Source organism: Pelophylax lessonae (assembly GCF_965119305.1).
Source record: "Pelophylax lessonae genome assembly, chromosome: 1".
NCBI classification, from domain to species: domain Eukaryota; kingdom Metazoa; phylum Chordata; class Amphibia; order Anura; family Ranidae; genus Pelophylax; species Pelophylax lessonae.
This window is the reverse complement of record NC_138768.1, coordinates 521,261,063-521,277,757: the sequence shown is the minus strand read 5'-3', so window position 1 is coordinate 521,277,757 and position 16,695 is coordinate 521,261,063. Positions and strand designations below refer to the sequence as shown.

General features: G+C 44.2%; 1 protein-coding gene across 1 annotated transcript in view; it reads left to right on the top strand.

Moving 5' to 3' along the window:
• Positions 1-16,695, top strand: part of ARHGAP45 (Rho GTPase activating protein 45) — a 179,253-nt gene that overhangs the window by 21,193 nt on the left and 141,365 nt on the right. Inside the window, exon 2 of the mRNA XM_082264696.1 lies at positions 7,507-7,810. Coding sequence (XP_082120822.1) covers positions 7,507-7,810 — 304 coding nt within the window. The remainder of the gene's footprint in view (positions 1-7,506; positions 7,811-16,695) is intronic.

Genomic DNA, 16,695 nt, shown 5'->3' with positions numbered 1-16,695 from the left:
GCCTTAACTGTTTGCTGAAATTGCTTTAAACTATAAAGAAAAGCTTTTAAGAGTTTTCCTCTTTCTCAGGTCTGAAGCAATACCTGAGGAAGAAAGGCATACTCTTGAACCCTTGTATTTTAAATGTTTTGGTTAGTACAATACAAAGGTATCATTGCATACTCCATTACTCTTGTATTTTGTAACATTTTTTATATATACTGTATACTTATATAGTTATTTTCAATGGTATTATTTAGTGATGAAAATTATGAGTGCCCCCCTAGTTTTGACTGTGGTACCTTATGTGCCCCCCCCCCATATACTGTTCCTAGAGTCGCCACTGAGAGGCTTCCCCGCTGTCAGAACACCCTGAACAGTGCTGCAGGCTTTAGCCTGTGGCGCTGATCGAGGGGGGGGGGGGGGAATCAGACAGGGCAGTTGTAGTACAGTAGATTTACTTCTGTACAACCTCTCTGGAATGCTAGTGTAAACACGGACAACAGACAATTGTACCTTAGTACAAGTTGTCTTATAATAATTCCTTTTCCCCGCTTAAGTACAGCCCACCTGGTTACCTACGTTCCTTACTCACCTGTCCAGTGAACATTTTCCAAGAATAGGCAGTGCAGCACCTCACAGTGAAGATCCCTGGAGCAGGGAAGAAAGTAGGTATGTAATCAGGTGGGCGCACAGTATTTGTGCTAAAAGTATAGTTGTCCTTGAAGGAAACAAATGTATACTATTTATAACATTTCTTTTATTCGCTGTCCTGTTTTAGGTCTTATGCACACAGAGTGTCTGTAAAAACCCCTCCGAACACCTGGCAGGAAAATGCTGCTTTAAAAAAAAATATGCTAAAAGCTGCCTATTGCACACGCATTTAGGTGCATCTAGCATTTAAGGGTTATGCATTCTATTGGCCAGAATATGAATTTATTCTGGCCTTTGACATGCATTAACACCCAAATGTTAGATGTGTATGTTTGTTTATGCATGTTGTTTTCTAGTTGCTCTTTAGCTCCTTTCCTGAATGCGCCTATGGTGGGTTTTTATTTCAGCCCCCTCTTCTGATACAGCCTGTAAATGCCTATGTGTTCATGGACACACAGGCTTACATAGAGGTGCTTTTACAGGCTCAATGCCTAAAAGCAGCGTTTTTTAAGCTCAGATTGGCACAAAGGTGTGCAGGAAACATGCTAGTTACTTCTAAATTTCTACATTATTTCTTCCCTCTATTCTAATCAAAGTGATTGTAGCAGCCTCTAGCCTTCTATGTAGAGTAAGTATTGGGTTACATGCCAGATTCTGACATTTTGGGTAATTTTGGGTAAAGACTGCTCATATGTCTGCCTGCTGTCTAAACAGTACATTCCATCACTCTATCAAAGCACTCTCTGTCCCAAGATACGAAACAGGATTATAGACCTTAGGTAGCACTGTTTGGATAGCAGCTCTGTAGGTGTCCGTATATGTGAGAACTTGAAGCTTCAGGCCGGGTTCACATATGTGTGGCCGCGGTTCCCAGGCATGGGGACCGGTACGTTCCTGTTCACCAGTTCCGATGCAAATCAGGTCCGAATTTTTTGCCTGAATTTGCATCTGAACCGGACTCAAACAGGCACAGGACCCTTTTAGAATGGGGACCGTGGCCGCCCCAGACCTGTGTAAACTGGCTCCCTCGAGAGCCGGTCACACTCGCATGTCATGCGAATTGGATGCGGAGAAACCCACATCCAATTCGCACATATGTGAACTCAGCCTCACAAAGAAACAGATCACACTCTTCGACAATCGTCTGTACACCCATCAAGTACATCCTCTTTCATGCATGCCGAGTGATCCTCCCATTGCTGCCTATGGGGCAGTATTTGACAATTGGTAATATGCTAATATTATTTCTTCCTATCTGTTGAAATTGTTACAGAGCACTACAGAAAATCCTATGTCAATGGGGGAGGATGGCACTGTTAAATCAAATGGGTAATGTGAAGTACAATATGGCTGATCACTTGCATGTCTCGTTGCATGAGCGATTACATGTGAGCAGCCATGATTAGCTGCAGTAGCAAACAGTCTCCCATTGGTTTCAATGGGGCTGCTTCCAGCTGCTAGTCATGGGAACCTCCGTTGGGGTTCTTACATCTAGTTGGAGTATTGGTGCATTCGCAGTTGTGAATGCGCCCTAAATGCTGAAGGTTTTCACAGCCAGTGAGGAAGTAGCAGGGGGTGGGGCTTAGCTACGCTGTCTGTGTCTTATGGACAAAGAGAGCGGGGCTCAGGAGCGAGCATGCACAAGTTCCCTCATAGCAAGCAGCTTGCTTTTGGGGGCACTCAGCAGGAGGGAGAGGCCCAGAGCACCATTGGGGGACCTGAGATAAGGAGGATCGGGGCTGCTCAGAGTAGGTAAGTATGACATGTTTTGTTATTAAAAAAAAAAAAAAAAATTGCCTTTATAAAACACTTTAAGCAAAGTAGCAGTTTTGCAGCCCCCTTCCTTACCCACTCATTCCTTCAATTGACATAATAGCCCTGGTTCACACTGATGCAGTGTGGAAAACGCAATTCCTGTGCGTTTCCCATACTGCATAGCAGCCGCACTGTGTTCTATTGCGGGTGTCAATGGAAGGTTAGTGACACCCCAAAAACAGATCGCAAATGCAGTGCATTTGTCTGAACCGGATCGTATGGGCATAAACCCCCATGCAATCTTGTTTCACTGTGAATAAAAAAAATGGTGCCTGCAACCTTTTAATGGTGGTGAGAGCCATCAAAATGAATGGGTTCAAATCACACTGCACAGAATCGCGTGTGATATTCACAGGAATGTGGTGTGATTCCTATGCAATTCACATGCGGTCTACAGTGTGGACCTAGGCTGAAAAGGATTATGTTAGGCACAGAGAAGCCATCCCAGGTATGTTGTCTGTACCCGCCATGGCCCCTAACCATCATAAGCTTTTTGCCCACAAGTGCATTCCTTGAAAAGTGATAGGCAGGTACAGCTTAGGTTCCCCTCTCCCTCCCCCCATACCTTTGATATTGTTAAAGCAGAAGTCCAGCCAAAAATACACTATATTGTCAAAAGTGTTGGGGCGCCTGCCTTTACACGCACATGGACCTTAATGGCATCCCAGTCTTAGTCTGTAGGGTTCAATATTGAGCTGGTCCAACCTTTGCAGCTATAACAGCTATAACTCTTCTGGGAAGGCTGTCCACAAGGTTTAGGAGTGTGTCTATGGGAATGTTTGACAATTTTTCCAGAAGCCCATTTGTGAGGTCAGGCACTGATGTTGAACAAAAAGGCCAGGCTCACAGTCTCCACTCTAATTCAGCCTAAAGGTGTTCTATCAGGTTGAGGTCAGGACTCTTTTAGGCCAGTCAAGTTCCTCCACCCCAAACTCGCTCATCCATGTCTTTATGGACCTTGCTTTGGGCACTGGTGCGCAGTCATGTTGGAACAGAAAGGGGCCATCCCCAAACTGTTCCCACAAAGTTGGGAGCATGAAATTGTCCAAAATGTCTTGGTATGCTGACGCCTTAAGAGTTCCCTTCACTGGAAGTAATGGACCAAGCCCAACCCCTGAAAAACAACCCCACACCATAATGCCCCCTCCACCAAATGATTTGGACCAGTGCACAAAGCAAGGTCCATAAAGACATGGATGAGCGAGTTTGGGGTGGAGAAACTTGACTGGCCTGCACAGAGTCCAGACCTCAACACCTTTGAGATAATTTAGAGTGGAGACTGTGAGCCAGGCTTTCTCGTCCACATCAGTGCCTGACCTCACAAATGCGCTTCTGGAAGAATGGTCAAACATTCCTATAGACACACTCCTAAACCTTGTGGAAGGCCTTCCCAGAAGAGTTGAAGCTGTTATAGCTGCAAAGGGTGGGGCAACTCCATACTAAACCCTACGGACTAAGACTGGGATGCCGTTAACCACTTAAGCCCCGGAGGATTTGGCTGCTAAAAGACCAGGGTTTTTTTTGCGATTTTTTACTGCGTGACTTTAACGGACAATTGCGCGGTCGTGCGACACTGTACCTAAACGAATTTGATGTCCTTTTTTTCCCACAAACAGAGCTTTCTTTTGGTGGTATTTGATCACCTGTGCGATTTTTTGATCATGCGCTATAAACAAAAAAAGAGCGTCAATTTTGCAAAAATAACAATATTTTTCAAAAAAAATGTAAAAATCAAAATTTTTTTAACATTTTCGGCCAATTTGTTTTATGCTACATATGTTTGGTAAAAAAAATCGCAAAAAGCGTATTTTGATTGGTTTGCGCAAAAGTTATCGCGTTTACTAACAAAGGGAAAGATTTTTGTAATTTTTGGTGGGTTTTTTTTTAACGCGTAATGGCGGCGATCTGTGATTTTTTTTCGGTACTGCGACATTGCGGCGGACAGATCAGACCCTTGACTGACATTTTTGACACTTTTGGGGTTACCAGTGACATTACTGCAGTAATCAGTGCTATACATATGCACTGTTACTGCAAAAATGACACTGGCAGGGAAGGGGTTAACTGTATTGGACAGGGAGGGGTTAAGTGTGTCCTAGGGGCGTGATTCTAACTGTATAGGGACATTGCTATTGGTGTAAAAACAAAGATCAACGGTCCTACATAGTAGAACCGTCTGATCTTCATTTTTACACCAGGGAGAATGACGGGCGGCTTGTTTACATAAGCCGCTCCGCCTTTTTCCCTTCATCGGAGCGATCGTAGTGTGACCGGCGGACATCTTGTCCGCCGGTCACACGCACTGACTTGTCAGAGAACGAGCCGCGGCGGGCGCGCGCCCGCCCGCAATTGGCTCTCAAGTCAGTGACAGGCGAGTGACGTATCCATACGTCACTCTGCCTGGCCGGGGCTAACCGCCGCAGTATATAGTCGTGCGGCGATCGGCAACCGGTAAAGTTCATGTGCATGTAAAGGCAGGTGTCCCAATACTTTTGACAATATAGTGTAAATCTATAAAAGTGAATAGCCAATTAAAAGATGGACTAGCAAAACAAAGCCAGAGCTGCAATAGTCCAATTTAATCCAGATATTTCCTCCATTACAATTTTTCTGCTGTTAAATGTTCTCAGTTTGATGACCACATCATTGAACTTACTTTCTCTGAACTCAGATAGTCCTGGACTCTCCCCAGCCTATTCTTGGACTGTGAAAGTAGAAGCAGCACAGTGATGAGCTCATCTCTATGTCACTTTCCAACCCTTCTGTACTAGGACTGCAAGAGGCACACAACAGGTTAAATTCATACTTACACTTCATGTATTAAAAAAAATACACAGGGCTGTGTTAAATTGTGTATTTTATAGCCTCCTTTAGTTCCCCTTAAAGGTGCACAGAAATCACCAGGAAAGGGAAAATGGTGCATTTGTGATTTTATTTCTAAATTGACTTAGTTATTTTACAGACGTGTGAAAAAGCCACAAAAGTAATCTGCAGTCTGAATAAAAGGATACAGGGACTTTCAAATATTCTATATAGCTATGAATAGAGGCCAACCTTTCTCAAACACTGCTAGAATTATATTTGTGCAAACTGATCTGTCACAGACAAGTTTCAACAGTGGGACATGGGTTCAATATTCCTATATACAAAAAGGAAGAGGATAGGTAGGTAGGGATCATTCTATATTGACTCATAAGAGAGGTTAGAAACACAATCTGCTTTTTTTTTTCATGCATTCTTTATTTAAACAAGTTTTAGTACTTGTACACGGGGGTGATGTGAAAAGGGGCCAGAAGACAACGCTGTGGGGGGTGAGATGAAAAGGGGCCTGAAGATACCATTGTGGGGGAATTATGTGAAAGGAGGCCAGGGGACACTGCATTGTTGTTGGGTTTGATTTGAATGGGGACCAGAAGACACCTCTGTGTGTGGGGGGGGGGGGGATGTGATGGGGGCAGAGTACACCACTGTGGGGGGGGGGGGTGATGTGAATGGGGGCCAGAGGTCACTGCTGTCGGGAGGGGTGATGTGGAAAGGGGCCAGAGGACACCTCTGTGGGGAGGGGGGTGAAAGGAGGCCAGAGGACACTGCTGTGGGGGAGTTATGTAAAGGGCGGCAGAGGACACCACTGTGGGGGGGGGGGGTAATGTAAATGGAGCAGAGGACACTGCTGTGGGGGGGGGGGTGATGTGAAAGGGTGCCAGGAGACACTGTAGTGGGGGAAGGGAGTCATTTGAGAGGGGGCTAGATGACCGCGCTGTGGGGGGCTGATGTGAAAGGGGGGCCAGAGGACACCACTGTAGGGGGGGTGATGTGAATGGAGGCCAAAGGACACCACTGTAGGGGAGATTATGTAAAAGGGAGACAGAGGACACCGCTGTGGGTGGGGGGGGTCATGTGATGGGGCAGAGGACACCACTGTGAAGGAGAAACTGTGTTGTGAAATGGGGGACTGTGATGTAAAGAGGGGATATTGTGATATGCAAGGGGGACTAAGGACACTGATGTAATTGTCACATAAGAGGAGGGGTGTTGTGATGTGAAGAATCGCACAAATGTGTAATTTGGACCTTGAAACAGAATCTGTTTTTGTTTACCTACCTCCCAACTGCAATACGTATACGTATATGCTTTGTGGTTTTCAAGTGGTTTACCGGGGTTATAGCTGCTGAAGCTATCAGCCATAACCCTGGTATTTTTCAGCCGGCAGCTTTCATTCTCATGAAAGCAGTCCAAGCAGCTAATTAGCCGCTGGATCGCTTTCAGAAACATTGGGAGGGGTTGCTTTTCCTGCCGCTCGCATGAGTTTCTTGGGCTTACTATTTCCCACCGGCTAGCCATAGAGATAAACAAGGACCAGATCGTCTCACCTCACCTCTATGATCTAGCAAATTAAGTACCCCATTATCAGTGGGTCCTACACTATCCATAAAAAAGGGGTGAATCCAGCCTCTCTAACCCTTGGAGACAACACTCCTTGCTGGGGCCTGGGAGAGATGTGCTAATGCACCACAAGGGACTCCTCCTATATCTACTTGATAGTGGACACTGATAGAGTACAGGTATGTGTGAGGGGTGGGGTGTTCAACCTCAGAAGTCTGGTCAGACCGAATAAATAATAAAACAAGCAAAAAATTGGGGGAGCAAACCCTGAACATGTATATACTTTGACGCAGTGGTGGGCTTGAGCACGATATGGCCATATGGTGGGACTAAATCCCCATTTTTATTTATGGATTGTCTCCATATTTGATAGTCATTTCTTTTGCATGTGTGCGCTATTCTTTTTTAATATACATGTCGCTTGGTCCATAGCTGCACCGGCTTTAGATATACATGTTCAGGGTTTGCTCCCCCAATTTTTTGCTTGTTTAAAATTTCTAAATTTTTACCTGTAACCAATAAGTGCCAGAAAAGGCTTGGTCCTTAAATGGTTAAAAGAACCCCTTTTAGTAAAATCGAATGGTGACATACGCCAAAGTCGTCCTTAGAACTTTATATGTAATTTTCAGCTCTCAAAAAGTCATTAAAATTCATCTTGCTTTTCTGTATTTTTAGGAGTCACCTCGTAAGGATCCAAATGAACCATTTGCTGAAGTGACCTCTAACCCACCACCCAACAGCATTCCGTTTTCTACTGGGACATTGAAGAGACCTACAAGTTTAAGTCGCCATGCCAGTGCTGCGGGAATCCCTTTAACATCTTCCAGAGTCAAGGCCGTAAAACCATGTGGTGTACCAAGTCCTCCTGAAAGTGGAGAGGGATCCTTTATTGACGTGGAGGACATTTCACAACTTCTTGAAGATGTAGCAAGATTTGCAGAGCGTCTGGAAAAACTACGAGATGTGGTACTAGCAGATGGTATGTATATTTTAAAAAGAGCAGCTGAAAAGAAAATACATTTTACAGATTCATGGATGTATAGCGTGAATTTAAAGAGAATGTGATACTTTAGAGCCTTCTACAGGAGGGTAGGCTCGTTTAGGACCTAGAAGAAAGGCGATGGGATAAGTGCACCTATTTAAAGTCAGGTTTTCAAGCCAAGATCTTACACAGGATAAGCAAATATTACTTATATGCAAAAGGACATGTATGCCTACTTGAAAAGTGGTGAATTTGGTGTATTTTTTCCAGATCTGTGCAGTTATCCAGTTTGCCTCTTTTCAGGTGCTTCATGTGTTAAGACTGGTCACTGCCAGGGCCGGCCCTACCATGGGTCCCGCTGGGTCCATTGGACCCAGGCAGCACTTGGAGTGGGGCAGCAAATTGACTACTAAGATTTTTTTTTTCCTGTAGTCTTGTGTGTCATCAGCTTGCAGTACGTTATGGGCAGAATTTCCCCATTTCATACTGCCGCCCATAGTGTAAACTGAGTATGAGAAGACAGAGCATCCCCTCCGAGGAACGTCCCTCACGTGATCGTGGTATGCGCAATGACGTCAGACATCAGCCTACTCCATCTCACGCAGGGCAGGCTGGATCTTCTAAGGCAGTGGTCCTCAACTCTGGTCCTCAGGGCCCACTAACAGGCCAGATTTTAAGTATTAACTTGGGGAAATGCGGACTAGAGTACTGCAATCACTGTGCAGCAAATGATATCACCTGGGATGTATTTCAGTTATCTTGCAAACCTGGCCTGTTAGTGGGCCCTGAGGACCAGGGTTGAGGACCACTGCTCTAGGGCGGTGGCTGTGGCAGACACTGGAGTGACAGGAGGACTGAGGACAGACAGTGGGTGTTTGGTGAACCGGTTCGGTGGTGAGTTATAGAAGAAGATAACAGTTTATATAATATTTTCTAAATTGTATAATAAATAATGAATGGGGGGGGGTCTTTTGGTGGGCGTCATTTTTTTTTTTTTTTGGGGGGGGGGGGGCAGCATTTCATTCTTGGTACCAGGCAGCACAATGTCTTGGGCCAGCCCTGGTCACTGCTGCTCTCTCTCCTTGTGCAGGGTGACAGGTCTTGTTTCCGCCCCTCCCCCCCCTGTAGTTTTCTACAGACAGGTTGTAGTGGATGGGTCTTCTGGGTTCCATCTATGGCTCCACTCTGCACAGGCTATGTGCTGCATGGTGATGATGTCTCTACAGTTTATAAGGCAAAAACTGGATTTGCAAGGCATTTACATAGTTACATAGTTAGTGAGGCTGAAAAAAGACACAAGTCCATCCAGTTCAACCTATGATGTGTGTGTGTGTGTTTGCTTTTAACCGTACATTGTATACCCCTGTATGTTGTGGTCTTTAAGGTGTCCATCCAATAGTTTTTTGAAACTATCAATGCTCCCCGCTGATACGACTGCTTGTGGAAGAGAATTCCACATCCTTACCGCTCTTACAGTGAAGAACCCCTTACGCACTTTAAGGTTAAACCGCCTTTCCTCAAGTTTTAGTGAGTGGCCACGTGTCTTATTGTATCTCCTTTCTCTGAATAGTTTGTTCCTTATGCTAGGGTCGCCAGTACAGTATTTGTACATTGATATATCCCCCCTCAATCGTCTCTTCTCCAGAAGATACACACACGGTGGATTCGTATTGTTTGTGGCTATTGGGGATTATATTTAAATGAAGGTTTTGGTGCCTGGAGTTCAATCTAAGTAATTTGGGCCCCACAATTTATTCTGCTGTTTCTATATAACTTGGAAACAATGGTGTTTTTCTGATATCTAGCTTAGAGTATAACTATGGACAAAATAAAATGAATAAATAAATAAAAATGACATACAGTATATAATATCGTCTTCCCCATAACTCAGTTTTATTACCTGATGACCTGGCCAGTAAGACTGTTGTTTTTCAACTCCCTACAACAGACCAAGCTATCCAGCCTAAAAATATTTAACACTGACAGGGATGCTTACCATGGTCAGCTTTTTTGATTTTGGAAAAACTAAGGCAGACCATAGACGGTTCGCATTTGAGCCCGTTCAGTAGGGACTGGCCGAGATTCAATCCAAGTAGGAGCATACTGAATGTACCCAAGTTGATCAATCAATCAACTTGGGTACAACCAGCCTGTCGGATTTTTACATGCAATTATTGCTAGCGGCTGTCACAGCCGCTAGCAATAATCACTGTGTTCTCCTGGCGGATGGGGACAGGGCTTTCTCTGCCCCTCTCCCCCCGCCCGGAAGAACACAATGGCTCCACAGGAGGGATTACCCCATCAACACTGACTGTGTTACTGAGGGGAATTGAGTGATTTTCCTGGGTTGCAGGAAAGAAAACCACTCCATCTATGGCCATCTTTAGTTAAAGCCTTTATCCCAAAAGGAAAAATAAAATGATATAAATACCTTTAATAAGTAATATATAAATAAATCAGCACCATGTGATTTCCCACACCTGGAAATGCTCTGCCCTTTCAGATACACGTGGATGCCATTAAGAATGCATGGCAGCCCCACTTGTCTGCAATGGAGCAGAGTGGTTCGGCTGTGGGTGCAGGAACAGGTGCGATTTACATGCTGTCCTGCTCTCGCAACCACCTGCACAAGTGTGAACCTAGCCTAACAGAGGTAACCTTTGTTATAAAATGTTCATAATCATAGTTTGAAAAAAGTCAATCTAATTCAACCAACAGAAAAAATAAACAATTAGAAAACCTCCATATACACAATCCTATACCCACAGTCAGTCCAGAGGAAGGCAAAGAAACCTCTATAAGGCATGATGCAATTTGCTCCATCGGGGCAAAAAAAAAAAAGAGGCAGTCAGATAAGTCCCTGGATTAACTACCACTGATGTTTTTACCTGTAAATGTTAGTATTCAATTATATTTTGTGCATTTAGGAAAGCATCTCCCTCTGTTTTTTTTTTTTTTTAAATCTACTGAGCTGTCCAGAACTATTTCTTAATGAAGTCTTTTCCACATTTTCACAGCTCTTACTGTGAGGATGCATTTCTGTATGTGAAGGTTAAATCCCTTTTCCTCAAGAGAACCCCCTTATCCACAACATTTTGTCTGTTTCTAACATGTCATATCTGTTAAGCTTGAAGTGATTGTAAAGTCTCCTTTTTTTTTTTTTTTTTTTTAACTAACAAAAATATTATACTTACCTCCTCAGTGCAGTTGGTTTTGCAGAGTAGCCTGGATAATCCTTTTCTCAGGTCCCTCTTCATTGCTCCTGGCCTCTCCCTCCTGTTGAGTGCCCCCACAGCAAGCAGCTTGCTATGGGGGCATCCGAGCCGAGTCACAGCTCCCTGTGTTTATTCAGACATGGAGCCGTGGCCCGGCCCCGCCCCCTCTCTCTCTCCTGATTGCCTGACTAGCTTTGATTGACCGCAGCGGGAGCCAATCGTGCTGTGCTGCTGTCTCAGCCAGTGAGGGAAGTCCCGGGCAGCTGAGAAAGTCCTGCAACAGAATGCATTAAGATAAAAAATCCTTGCCAAAACCTGGCAAAGACTTAACGCACTGCTCTTTTTATAGACCTATATCGCTACTGAACTATGACTTAAAGATCCTCACCAAAGCCCTGGCCAATAGGATAATGAAAGTTTTACCATCAATTGTCAACATTGACCAAACTGGCTTTATGCCTGACAAATCCACTGGTATTCGCATCTGCAGGGTTTTCACTCATCTCCAACTTCAGCCTGCAGAGACTGCCTCGAGAGTCTTGGTAGCCTTTGATATCGAAAAGGCTTTCGACACAGTTCATGGGGTTACTTGATGCAGGTGTTAGAGCTCTTTGGTTTTGGTCCGGTCTTTCGGAAGTGGATCAATCTTCTGTACAAAGACTCTGTGGCAAGTATTAAGCTGAACGGCAAGTTGTTCTCTCCTTTTCTGATTCAGAAGCGGACGAGGCAGGGCAGTTCTCTTTCTACTGAACCGTTTTTCTACTGTACAGCCTTAGGCACTCCCCAGTCTGGCTACCGAAATCCTTCTTTAAACACCAATAGGCTCCTTCTTATGGCAATCCTGCCCAGCTATATTTAGCAGGAAGGTTCTATGCAGACCTTGGACACAAGAGGGCTAGGCTTGCCCAGACTTGTATACTTACTTTTTGGCAGCCATGCTCCCCCATGCTCACAATTGGCTTATCTCTGATGACACAATTGCCTCAGTAGTAGTGGAAGCTGCGCATTGCGGATCCTATGAGACCCTCGGTAATCGCTCACCTGCTTCTTAATGCTGCTATGTGAGCAGTTATTTAGGCCTTGCATGTTGTCATTATTAAACCTAATATAGTGCGAGGTAAAAGGTCCCCATCAACGCCTCTTTGGTTTAATCCCATGTTACTGGAATTCTATTTTCTACCGGACCCCAGGCTATGGGCTGCTAAAGGAGTTAGATACCTTTCAGATATTTGTGATTGGAGTGCACTCTATACGTTTGGACAGGTTGAGAAATAAATTTACACTGTCTAACGCACACTTTCTAATTCCTGCAACTCCGACACGCCTATGCATCACAATTTGAATCCTCTCCATTTAGATTGGAGCAGGATGATTTGGAACTTATCCTTCGGGATGAAGCTCTCTAAAATCCTCTATCTGTGATCTACAAGTCACTACTGCCCTCTGTTCACGAGGGTCTGGATACCCTGTTTACTGCGTGGCGTTCGGAGGAGCAGGACTATGACAATGAAGACTGGGAAGATCTCTGGGACGGACCATTTCAAGCATTAATATCGACTAAGGACCAGTTGATCCAATTAAAAATAGTGCACAGAATTTATTTTACACCACAGAGACTGCATAGTATCTATCCTAATTCCTCTTTTTGCTATTGGAGGTGCCCTAGTGACCAGGTAGAATTTGCCCATATCTTTTGAGAATGCCCCCAGATTCGTAAAGGTTGGCGTTTGTCTTCTGGAATTAGTCGACTCTTAAGGCCCTTACACACGTACCGATTGTCGGCTGTAAATATTCGGCCAACGTCTGATCGGCCGATTGTCGGCTTGTTAGTATGATGCTTCCGACAACCGACTGCGACTTTTCGGCCGAACAAAATCTGGTGTGCAGGCTTTAAAATTTTTGTTGGCCAACAAAGAACGGCCGATTGTTCGTCAGTCAGTACAGATTTCAGCCGACAAAAAGCAGATGAGCAAGATTGGGCATGCTCAGAGAAGAAAAAACACACGGAAAGGTAACCATCGCATGACATCACTTCTGCAGTCGGTTGTTGTTGGCCGACAAAATTTACTGCAGAGGTGCTTTCTTTTCAGAATCACATCATTTTTCGTTTACAAAAGACAGAATCACATCATTTTTTTAGGGGGGAGAGCACGAGGGTAAAATTTCATTAATTAATCTTGATATTCTAGTTCAACTTTACAGTTGCACTAGCCTTGAGTAATTAAACAAAAAGGCGAGGGATGCAAGTGTAAACAGCAATTGGGAAATCTCCTGGTGTAATTATTCCACATGGTCTAGTATCCCTCTCTTAGGCACCCTTTTATTAACTGTTTTGGAACCCTTTAGGCCAAGTTCACACATATGCAGTCGCGGGTTGGTGCCTGGGGTCCGGTGCATCCCTGTTCCCCAGTTCAGGTGCAAATCATGTCCGAATTCACACCTGAATCAGAGCCAAAGACACACAGGTCCCGTCTTTAAATGCAGATTTGCAGCCATCCCCGGCTTGTGTGAACCTGCTCCATTGAGAGTCGGCCACACTCGCCTGTCATGTGAATTGGATGCGGCGAAACCCACATCCAATTCCCATATGTGTGAACCCGTCGAAGCCTCCTGCAGTGCTTGGAATTGGAACTCACCTTTTACTGGAGAACTCAGCTCTAGTCTCTGAAGCTCATTTAGTTGGTCCCGATAATAAAAAAGCAGTAGCATAATCTTTGTCAGGGCTGTTGATAGGGGGGGACCACCAGCACTCTTGTAGGGGGCCCGAGCACACAAGGGGGCCCACACAGAGAGGGAGATTAGTGATGGACAACAAATACAGAAATCTTCCTCCAGCACCTGAATCTGATCTGTCCCTCTCCCTGCTATCAGCTTTTATCTGTTGAGAAAGAGACAGTTGTCCCTCACTAATCCCCCTCCCTTGTGTGGGCCCCCCTCCCAGCACTTATCTCTGCTCAGAAGTTTATTTGTAAATTGTAACTTTGTTTCTCTCTCTCTGTCTCTCTGATCACTGAGCTCCAACTGCCCAGCATGTATATTTTTCTCATCTCATCTTCTTTTTTATTTAACATCGTTTTTTTTTTAGATTTAGCCGGAATTATGCGAGTTATGTTATATTTGTGTCTGCTAACATAGGCGTGCACACAGGGTGTGCCAGGGCACACCCTAATCACCTAGTGGGCATTAGCATTATCACTCTGTGTAGCAGCAGGAAGATGGGAAAGATCTCCCTCTTACTGGCTCTGCCACCATCAGAGGTGCTTACACACTTATCTTTCACTGTGCTGGTAGGGATATCACTGTGCCAGGGCCATATATATATATATATATATGACACACAAACACATGCATGTATGTTTGAGCTTTGGGTGCACACCCTAATGCAATAGGCTGCGCACACCTATGTCTGCTAATAGTGATTTTGTTGTAATTTTAGCTAAATATATCTTTAATATTTTCTTGGGTGGGCCCTGCCAGGTAGTCTGTATGGGGCCCCGCGATTTCTAACAGCAGCCCTGATCTTTGTACTAATGTAATGAAAATGCCAGGAAACCCTTAGGGCTCACTTACTTGCTTCAAAATGTGGCATTGGACTCATTCCTGAATGCCAATCAAAGCACCTGTCACTAAATAAAATGATAAGCTTACGGTCCTGTTCACACATGTGTGCTTTGCTTCACTTCAAAAAATGATACCGCTTGCTGCTTTCTTGGTGCTTCATAGCATCTCCAAAGCCTCCATTGAAGGCTATGACGATGCTTGCTTATAGCACCTGAAGCTTTTGTGGGGCTTTTATTCAGCATTAGCTTTGCTTTCTTTTGGAGGTATTTCAGGTATGAGATATCTGCACTGGGACACTAACAAGCGAACTGCCACTTCCGGTTTATGTGCATATATTATGCAAGTGTCTGGTTCAGACATCACATCTGGTGTGCAACATGGAGCAGCAGGAAGGTGAGTGGGGTCCTGACTGGAGCGGAGCAAATAGCAGACAGCACACATTGTGTGAAGCATGAGAACGCTATAGCAGAAGGTGAGTGGGGATCGGACACAGTGGACTGAGCAGAAAAGGATCAGCAGAGCTGGGGGACTGGAACAGGAAAAACTAGCAGATGGCACATGTAGTGAGCAGCATGGGAGCAATATAGCGGGAGGTGAGCAGCGACAGAGAGGAGGATCACCGAACCAGAGGATCAGCAGAGCTGGGGGTTACTACTGAGTAGAGGATCCGCAAAGCTGGGGATTACTACTGAACAGCAGATCAGCAAAGCTGGGGGTACTACTGAGTAGGGCATTAACAGAGCTGCGGGTGCTACTGAAAAGGGGATCTGCTGCACGAGGGTATTAATAAGCTGGGGATCTGCTGAACAGGGGTACTAATGAGCTGGATATCTGTTAAGTGGGGCACTACTGAGCCAGGGCTCTAATGGATCCCCTTAAAACAAAAAAGAAAAATCAACACACACACAAGGCATTTGCTCAGCTCCATTAAAGCTTCGAAAAAGCTTCACCGAAACTTCCCAGAAGCATCAAAAACATTAAAAAAAAGCATGTTGAAGCGGTAGGCACTTTGGGGAGATTTACTAAAACTGCTACACACAGAATCTGGTGCAGCTGGTCATAGTAACCAATCTGCGTCTTACTTCAGCTTGTTTAATTAAGCTTTGACAATAAAACCTTGAAGCTGATTGGTTTCTATGACCAGCTGCACCGAATTCTGTGTGCACCAGCTTTAGTAAATGTCCCCCTTTATGTGCGTTTAAGTCAAAGCAAGTGTAAATGAGCCCTTAAAGAGACAATCCTTGCCATGAAGCTCATGCATGCTTGCCTTATTTCGGAAAATGAGCTGTGCATTTTATAAGCACAGAGTAAAGTTTTAGTGTATCCTCTCCAATATTTTTAAGAGTTAAAACAAAAACACTTTAGAGGGATTTACTGAAGTGAAGTGACTCTTTGTTGCTTTAGGCACCCAGTCTTGTGCAAGAGTTCCTATTTTCCTACAGATGATTGCTTTGAGAAATGAACCTTAGCTTTTCTGGGTTGGAAGCTGTTGCCAGTGACATTATTAGGCAGATCACTATTGTTTAGAGACAGCTAGAATCAAAAGTTCTATGCAGTTGTCATAATTATCTGGTAAATTATACTTGAAAAATGCTCAACCTGTTTTTGCTATTATATTGAAGCTCAGTAATTTTCCACTCTTTGTACGGTACTTTTTTATCAGTAGTCGGTTAACGAGAAGGTTTATTGCATTCTTCAAATCAAACTTATTATTATACAGAATTTATAAAGTGCTAACAGTTTTCCTTGCACTTTACAAAATAAAGTGAGGCATTTACTGGGGAACATACTACAAACCCGATTCCAAAAAAGTTGGGACACTGTACAAATTGTGAATAAAAACAGAATGCAATGATGTGGAAGTTTCAGATTTCAATATTTTATTCAGAATATAACATAGAGGACATATCAAATGTTTAAACTGAGAAAATGTATCATTTTAAGGGAAAAATTAGTTGATTTTAAATTTCATGGCATCAACACATCTCAAAAAAGTTGGGACAAGGCCATGTTTACCACTGTGTGGCATCCCCTCTTCTTTTTATAACAGTCTGCAAACGTCTGGGGATTGAGGAGACAAGTTGCTCAAGTTTACGAATAGGAATT